Source organism: Aptenodytes forsteri, unplaced genomic scaffold, assembly GCF_000699145.1.
Source record: "Aptenodytes forsteri isolate BGI_AS27 unplaced genomic scaffold, ASM69914v1 Scaffold404, whole genome shotgun sequence".
NCBI classification, from domain to species: Eukaryota; Metazoa; Chordata; class Aves; order Sphenisciformes; family Spheniscidae; genus Aptenodytes; species Aptenodytes forsteri.
In genome coordinates this window covers 5,096,829-5,104,684 of record NW_008795629.1, presented here as the reverse complement: position 1 = coordinate 5,104,684, position 7,856 = coordinate 5,096,829, and the positions used below count along the sequence as shown (strand labels likewise).

The window sequence follows — 7,856 nt, the reverse complement described above, 5'->3', positions numbered from 1 at the left end:
CCCGCGCTGTCGGGGACCTGCCGGTCCACGTTGTACGTCTGCCAAGGACACGCGCCAGGCTCAGGGCAGGGGGCAGCTGGACAGAGGCACCTGGCAGGTTGCTCCCCCCCAGCACCCCCTTGCCACGCTCACTAGCATGCCTGAGGGCAAGTGTGGGACAGGCAGGGACCCTGTGCAACCTGTATGCGCACCCCAGGGTGCTTCTGTGCCAGCAACCCGATGGGCATCACTCTGGCCCCATGCCCAGCATCACCCTGGCCCCATGCCCAGCATGGCAGGGATTTACCTTGGAGAGAGCCACGTAAGGGAAAGCATCCAGGGCGAGGGGGGTCTCGGGGCCCAGCTTCCCCTGCTCCTGCCCCTTTAGGATGCGGGTGGCCGTGATGGTGGGGATCCCGAATCCTGGGTGAGGAGAGAGGGTCTTGGTCACCCTCTGGACTGGCTACCCTCCCCGCATCCTGCTCCGTGGGGCACTGGCCGTGCCAGCCTGCCCACCGGGTGTGCCAGCGGGACTCACCGTCCCCGAGGAAGAGGATGAGGTTTTTGGCTTGGCTTATTCTGGGCTGCATCTTGAAGGCGGCCTCGATGGCTGCAGCTGCCTGCTTGTTCCAGAAGGATGGCTTCTCCTCCTCCGCTGGGACAGGACAGCACCTGTCAGTCCCAGCTTGCCAGCACCCACATCCCTGGGGCACCCACATCCCTGGGGCACCCGCATCCCTGGGGGACCTGCTCCCTGGGAATCCCCGTGCTGGGGCCTTCTCTGACATGGACTGAGTGGGTCAGGGTGCTGTTTGGGATGGGGAAAGGCCATGCGGGCTGGCATCCACTGCCCGGTCTGAGGGTCCTGGGACAGAGAAGGAGGGGGCAACAAAAAGGGACATGATGGGGGGAACTATCTGGCAGGTGGGATGGAGCCACATCCATGGAAGGGGGAAGGTTACAGGCACCTTCCCCAGCCCCCCAGCCCAGAAGCAAGCAGGAATCTGACCCCACAGGGGAAAACTGGCTTAAGGTCCCCAGAAAAGCAGGGGTAACCCCCATTAACCCTTGCAGAGCCAGGCAGCCCCTGTTCCCCTCCCTAAACCCTCCCTGTGGCCAGCCAGGCTGGTGCCCTGCCGGGTGCCCCATTTCCCCGGGCACCTGCTGCAGCCAACTGGGCACCCGTCCCCATCCTTGTCCCCACCTGGGATGGTAGCAGTGCTGAGCCCTGCCCAGAGGCCCAGAAAGAGGATGAGGGGTGCCAGGACCCGCATGGTGAGATCCGGTGGCCCAACGCCGCTGTCAGTGTCTCCAACTCTAGCAGATCTGGGGAGGGACTTTGGACCAGGATCAGCCCTCACAGGATGTGTGGAAGGGTTCGGCACGTTTCTGATAGCCTGGTGTCCTGCCAGGCAGCCAGCACAAAGGCCATAGGGCTGGGCTGCAGGCAGCTCCCTGACACACCACCTTATTGCTGCTGGAGGATGGATGGACTTGGGGCACAGATGCAGGGGGTGAGGCGATGGGCAGTGCCTGGCAGGCTGTTGCCCGCCCTGGCTGCGGTGCTGTGATTCCAGGCAGGGGGATGCCCTGGCCTGGGGTGCCACAGGCAGCGCTGAACATTGGACCTGGGGCAATAGGGGTATTGGAAGCACCCAGGGTCACTTGTGCACCGAGCAGCCCTGCTCTCTGCCCAGCACTTCCTTGAGCAATAAATCCACTGATCTGGACTAAAACTCTGCTCCTTGCTCAGCCCTTGCTGGGAAGGTACCAACCCTTGTGTACTGTGCTCCAGCCTGGCAAAGCTGGGGGGGGACATGGCCTCCCCTCACCCTCATTTCATTACCTCCTTCACCCCAATACCTCCAGTGCTGGTCCTGGGGGGGAACTAGGAACCACGACCACCTGGGGAAATTGAGGCACGGGGCAGCACCTTAGGAGGCAACCACCGCTGCAAACCCTCGCACGGCAGATGGAGACAAACTGTGTTTTATTGCATTCCTTGATCCTGGCCACAGTGCAGACCCGGCTGCCGAGACCCTTGATGGGGTGGCCGGGAGTGGCACGGGGGGGGGCCAGGCAGCCCTGGTTGAAGCGGGGCTCGCCGGAGGCTCTCAGCCCCCTACCAAGTGGGCGGCCACGCAGATGGTCAGGAGGGTGAGCAGGGGCTGGGGGGAGTGCTGGGTGCCCTGGGAGGCCCTCCGGGCTGCCCCGCACCGGGGCTCGGCGGCGTAGGGCTCGAGGCAGGCAGCGTAGGCCATGGCATGGGCGATGTAGTGCTGCTCCTGCACCCCGTGGAAGAGGTGGGCCATGGCACCCTGGGCCAGCACCACCACATCCTCCCCGCTGTGGGTCTCCGTCTCCAGGGGCACGGCTGCCTGCTGCCTGTAGTCCTTGTCCTCTGCAGGGTGGGCAGGGGAAATGGGGCTGGAGGCAGCAGGCTCCCCTACCCATCGCAGGGATGGGGGGGCAGCTCCCATCACCTCAGCGTCAGGGCGATTCCTGCCCAAGTGACACCTGAGCCACACGGTGGCACCGGGACCCCGTGCAGCCCCAGTGGCCATGCCCGTGGGATGCTGCCCCCAGCCACCCTGCACCCCCCACCCCATCCCCAGCAGGCTCCTACCTGCGGCAGGGAGGCTGGCGGCCGGGCGGCCCCCATTACGGATGCTGTAGCCAGGCCCATTGCCGTAGAGGATGCTGGTGTAGGCTCGCTTGTCCCTGGCTTTCTTGGGGGCCAGCCCTGGCGCAGGGAAAGGCACTGTCACCCCCCGTCCCAGCCGGGTACCTCTCCCCAACTACCCGCCTTGGCCGGCTCAGCCTCCAGTGGGAGCAAAAGGGGGAGATGGGAACACGGATGCCCGCTGCCCCTCCCTGGGGCCCACCAAAGATAGAGGTGCCACGCAGCGTGTTGCCCCCGAAGGTGAAGACGTGGGAGTGATCGGCTGTCACCACGGTCAGGGTGTCAGAGGGGGAGGTGAGCTCGCCTGCCCGTGCCACCGCCCGGTCCAGCATGACGGCCTCCATCAGTGCCTGCTTGGCCCGGCCGCTGTGGTGGCCGTGGTCGATCCTGCCACCTGCATGGGGAATGCGGCTGTCACCCCCTCCCTGGTCCCCTGGGATACCCACTTTCTCTCAGGACCCGCATCCCACCCCAGCACCAGCCACGCTGTCCGCCTGGAGCTACTCATCTTCCACGAAGAGGAAGAAGCCGTTGGGGTTCCTGCGCAGGATGCGAATGGCCTTTTCCGTCATCTCCACGATGGAGGGGTCCGTGGAGGTGTTGCGGTTCAGCTCGTACTTCATGTCCTTGGGCTCGAAGAGGCCTGGGGGAGTAGGGCAGGGGGTTCCACACCGGGCCGCATCATGCCCTCACCAGCACCCCTGGAGTGGGGAGGTGGAGGAGGTGTTGCCAGTGGCGCAGTCAGTGATGCTCTTACCCATCAGGTGGCTCACGGAGTCATCCTCGACTGCGTCCAGGCCCTTCTTGTCCCAGACGTAGCGGGCGCCCTGCCAGGAAGAACAGAGCCAGTGCCAACAGCCCGTGCCCCGTGCCTGATGTCACGTCCCCTTCACCTCGGCATGGTACCTGCTTGGCACTCAGCCATTTGGCAATCAAGTCCAGGCCGTCCTTCCTGGTGCCATTCTGAGCTGGGTCGTCCGGGTACTCGGGGTCTGGGGTCCACTTGGGGGTCATGTACATCCGCCCGCCACCCAGGATCACCTGCCAGGGAGCGGGGAACTGCCACTGGCACCACCACAGCCCTGCAGCTCAGCAGACCCTCCCAACGTCCCCGGTGTCCCCTCCCTCCCACACCCATTCCCCGGCTCACGTTGATGTCCGTGTTGTGCACCAGCTGATAGGCGATGTCCTTGCAGCCGTCCCGCAGTGCCTCCTTGGGCATGTTGGCATCGGCGTACCAGCTCCGGCTGGCCGAATGGGCATAGGCTGCCCCAGGGGACGCGTGCTGCACCCGTGTGGTCGTCACGATGCCCACCGACTTGCCTGCAGCATGGGCAAGGGTTTACGGGGAGACCGTCCAGCATGGCAGGGGATGGCTGTGCCATGCCAGGCTCTCCGACAGGGATGCCCACTGCCCTGTACCTGCCAGCCTAGCCCGGTGCAGGATGGAGTCCACCTCATTGCCAAAGGCAGTGCGGCATTTGCCGTAGATGGCCGCCCCGCTCAGCCCCAGTGTCTTGGCATTGGCCTTCACCCCACAGAGGTAGGCTGTGCCCGTGCCAGCACTGTCGGGCACCTGCCGGTCGATGGTGTAGGTCTGGAAGCAAGCGGGGGCCAGTGGGGTTTTGAGCAGGGACAGGGTGGCTGCCCCCAGGCGCTGCCCCACTCACCTTGGCCAGGGCCACGTGGGGAAAGGTCTCCATGGCCAAGACGCTCTCCTCGCCCGAGCCACCGGCCAGCTGCCCCTTGTAGATCCGAGCTGCTGACACTGTGGGCAGCCCCATGCCTGCAGGCACGACAGAGCCACGGGGTGGCAAGGGGCAGGGACCGGGGACAGTCCTGCCCTCCCCAGGCATTGCCTGGGGCCGGCCGGAGAGGAGGGGACCTGCACCAGCCCCATCTTCTCACCAGCCACGTCCCCTGGCTGCTGTGGAGCTGTCGAGCCACGGGGCCTGGCTGGGACCGAGGGGACTCACCGTCACCCATGAAGAGGATGATGTTTTTGGCCCGCCGTGCCGCTGGCTGCAAGGCCAGGGCTGACTCCAGCCTACTCCTGGCCCCTTTGTTCCAGTAGTCCGGGCTCTTCTCGGTGTCTGGAGGTGAGAGCAGAGCCGGGGGCATGCAGGGGCACCAGGCACCCTGAGGGTCCCTGGGGCAACCCCCCCAGGGACCAGGGTGGGCATCTCTCCCCAAGGTGAATTTAGCTGCTCTGAGCCACCTCTGTGGAAGCCTTGGAGGGGCCAGGGCATCCGCCCGGCCTTTGGCAACCTCAGCATTGCCCAGAGCCCATCTGCAGAGGGGGAAACTGAGGCACAGTTTGGCAGGGAAGTGCCTTGTGCCTCTCGGCAGCGGGAATGGGGCCTGCTTTGGTGGCGGCTGAGACAAACCCATTCAAAGTTTGGGGTCTCAAACCACTCCAAGCTCCCAAGGTGGCCAGGAGGGTTTGCCCTCACTGGTATCCCATGGGGGGGTGACAGGGTCCCCAGAGACCTCCAGAGAAGTGGCACCAGCCCCAGCGCCCCCCACCAAGGGCTCGCACCCCCCTGTCCCACATGCCCCTGCTCGAGCTGTCACCTGAGGCCGCAGCAGCTAGCTGGGCGAGGAGGCAGAGGAGAAGGCAGGTCCCAGGGGAGAGCGGCCGCCGCATGCTGCTCACCAGGGATCCCTCCCCGAATGCGGCCTGCATCCAGGGTGTGGGGGGGACGACAACCCTTTATGGCCCTTCCTTGTCCTGCCAGAGGGCTGAGCCCCGCCGCGGGCGAGACGATGGGCTGATAACATTCAGGGACTATCTCCCAGCCCTGCTCAGGGCCCTCCCAGTGCCCTCAGCCGTCCCTGGGGCCATCCCTCCCCCACACCGGCAAGGGAGGACCTCCAGCCCATCCCTGGGGACCAGGACACCTCGGGGGCCCCCAGCTCTCACGGTGGCGGCTGCCTGCAGGACCCCGGGGAGCAGCAGGGAGGGCGCAGGGCAAAGTGCTGTTTTTGCAGACAGGCTGAGCTGGGCTGGGCTGGGCTGGATTGGCCTTGTTTCCCCTGAGACAAACCCGAGGAGGGGGACGTCGGGCTGAGGAGTAGGGGGAGGACATCTTGCCTTTGGTGTCAGTGTCCTCGGGTACCCTCTCCCAGGGGACACGGTCACATGCTGCCTGTCAGGCCCTGGGGCAGCCCGTGCCAGCACACCTGCACAGCGAGGTACCTGCTGCGGGCAGGGAACAGCCCTGTGTCACCAGCACCCAGCGTGGAGCAGGAGACCCAGGGAGGAACAGGCTGTTCCCACCCACTCCCACGTCCGAAGGTGACGTCCACGCATGGTTGCACCAGGCCATCTGGAAGGACGCCACCAGTAGCACAACCCCTGGGGACTGCAGGTGACCCTGATGGTTTTCACAGCTCACCAGCTCCTGGGGAGCATGTTTTACCTAGCCCTGACCCACCCCTGGGCCCAATCCCCCACACCCCTTGGCCCGATCCCCCATCCTGAGGCGGGCATCCTGGGTTTGGCCAGCTCCTGGTTCCTGCAAAGGGCACATTGTCCATGCCAGGGCCACATTTGCCACCACCCATGAGGCAGAGTGAAGCAGGCCCCCCTCCCTGCCTGGCACAATGGATCCACTCCTTCTCACCAGACGTCAATCCCTCCACCAGCCACTGTGCGTGGCTGCCCGTCCCTGTGGGGGTGATGAAGCAGAGGCTGCCAGAGCAGCCCGTGCCCCCGGGGACATCCTGCACGGTGTGGGTGGGGACACAGGGATGGAGAGCAGGCAGAGGTGCCAGGCGCAGAAGGTCTGGTCAGTCCACAAGGGGCTGGATGCTCTCTCGAGCAGCAGGGAGAAGCAAGGACATGGTGCTGCAGGGTCCCCGAATGGGGTGAGGCTGGAGGCCAGGGTGTGAGGGGCTGGAGCAGACACCCAGTGACACCCGGTGAAAGCTCAGACTGAGGGATTAGCTGCCAGAGTGGGAGCCGCGAGCGCACGTCCACCCGATCCCCCACGCCCTCCAGCCGAGCACATGCTGGGGCTGGGGGAGGCGGCGAGGCTGCTTGGATTTCACAATGCCCAGGAAGCGGCAGGCAGGGGAAGGCACAGGGCTGCCCAGGAGATGAGTTACTGCTGGGATTCCTGGCTGGGGGAACATGGAGGAGACAAAATAAAACCTGCGCGAGTCCCCCATGCAGCTGCTGACCCGGCTTTTATTACATGAAACACAACCCTGCAAGAAACCCTCCTGCATAGCCCCACGGACGCATCCCACTGCATCCCACCACATCCCACCCAGGATGGTGGAGCCAGCCCCTCTCCGCCCCCAGGGACACCCCACTTGGCCCTCACCACGGGCACCTAAGGTGGCCGGGGACAGACACTGCTGCCTTAAAAAAAAAAAAAAGGCATCAAGCTAAAAATATCCAAGAGTAGAAATGCTCTGCCTGGGGCAGGCTCAAGCCCTGAGCCCTGCTCCCAGCCGGAGTTAAAATCCAAACCAGAAATAAAACGGCATTGGTTTTAAAACTCAAAACCCCAAATTCCTTATGGGTCCCCTCTGACCCCGGTGGGTGCCAGTGTGGTGAGCAAGCGTTGGCAGCGGGGAGCACAAGCAGCCCAGGGTGCTCACTTCTCCGAGCTCGGTCTCTTGAGCAGGGCGCTGTACTTGAGCGGGATGCCGTCCGACGTCAGCATGACCTCCACCAGCGTGAAAATGGTGATCACCTTCAGCGAGGGAGAGAAAAACGAAGAGGGTTTTTCAGGTGTCTTGGCATCAGACCAGGATTTGCTTAGAGCCGCACTGGCTTTTGTTGCCTCTGCTGCGGCACCCATCGGGAACCAGGGAGTGGGGCAGGATGGCTTCAGATAGCTCTGCCGGGGTCCAGGGTACTCTTGGGACTGGGGCTGGATGCAGTATCTTCAAGGGCAACACCACTGGGCTGCGAAGCCAGCCAGGGAACCCAAACCAACCTAAATGAGCCTTTCTTGTTCTCCACACAGTCCAGGAAGGAGCGTGGGTGATCGTGTCCTCGGCTTTGGGTCCCAACCTCCCCTAAAGCCTGTCCATGTCTCCCTTCTCCAGCCAGAGAATGCACATCATCCTTTAATGAAGCAACTTGGCCAAGCGCCAATGGTGAGCTGCGGTGAGAAGGGTTTTCCACATGACACTGAGCATTTTCTCAGCATCCTACAAGGAAGGAACAACACCCACC

General features: G+C 64.1%; 3 protein-coding genes across 3 annotated transcripts in view; all 3 read right to left on the bottom strand.

Annotated features, from left to right (window-relative positions):
- LOC103901485 (intestinal-type alkaline phosphatase) overlaps window positions 1-1,253 on the bottom strand; it is a 3,282-nt gene extending 2,029 nt beyond the window's left edge. Inside the window, exons 1-4 of the mRNA XM_009282385.1 lie at window positions 1,184-1,253; window positions 518-634; window positions 287-402; window positions 17-38 (exon numbers count right to left, since the gene is read on the bottom strand). Coding sequence (XP_009280660.1) covers window positions 17-38; window positions 287-402; window positions 518-634; window positions 1,184-1,253 — 325 coding nt within the window. The remainder of the gene's footprint in view (window positions 1-16; window positions 39-286; window positions 403-517; window positions 635-1,183) is intronic.
- An 840-nt stretch (window positions 1,254-2,093) lies between these two features.
- On the bottom strand, window positions 2,094-4,783 carry LOC103901543 (intestinal-type alkaline phosphatase 1). The gene is made up of 10 exons (XM_009282447.1): window positions 4,639-4,783; window positions 4,333-4,448; window positions 4,085-4,259; window positions 3,813-3,985; window positions 3,569-3,703; window positions 3,420-3,489; window positions 3,167-3,305; window positions 2,865-3,073; window positions 2,645-2,722; window positions 2,094-2,425 (listed from the first exon to the last, which is right to left on the bottom strand). Exons 1-10 carry the CDS (start codon window positions 4,781-4,783, stop codon window positions 2,094-2,096), a joined length of 1,572 nt encoding a protein of 523 aa, XP_009280722.1.
- A 2,059-nt stretch (window positions 4,784-6,842) lies between these two features.
- DIS3L2 (DIS3 like 3'-5' exoribonuclease 2) overlaps window positions 6,843-7,856 on the bottom strand; it is a 200,003-nt gene continuing 198,989 nt past the window's right edge. The window contains exon 21 of the mRNA XM_009282384.1: window positions 6,843-7,368. Within this exon, the coding sequence (XP_009280659.1) occupies window positions 7,270-7,368 (99 nt within the window). The 3' untranslated portion in view covers window positions 6,843-7,269. The remainder of the gene's footprint in view (window positions 7,369-7,856) is intronic.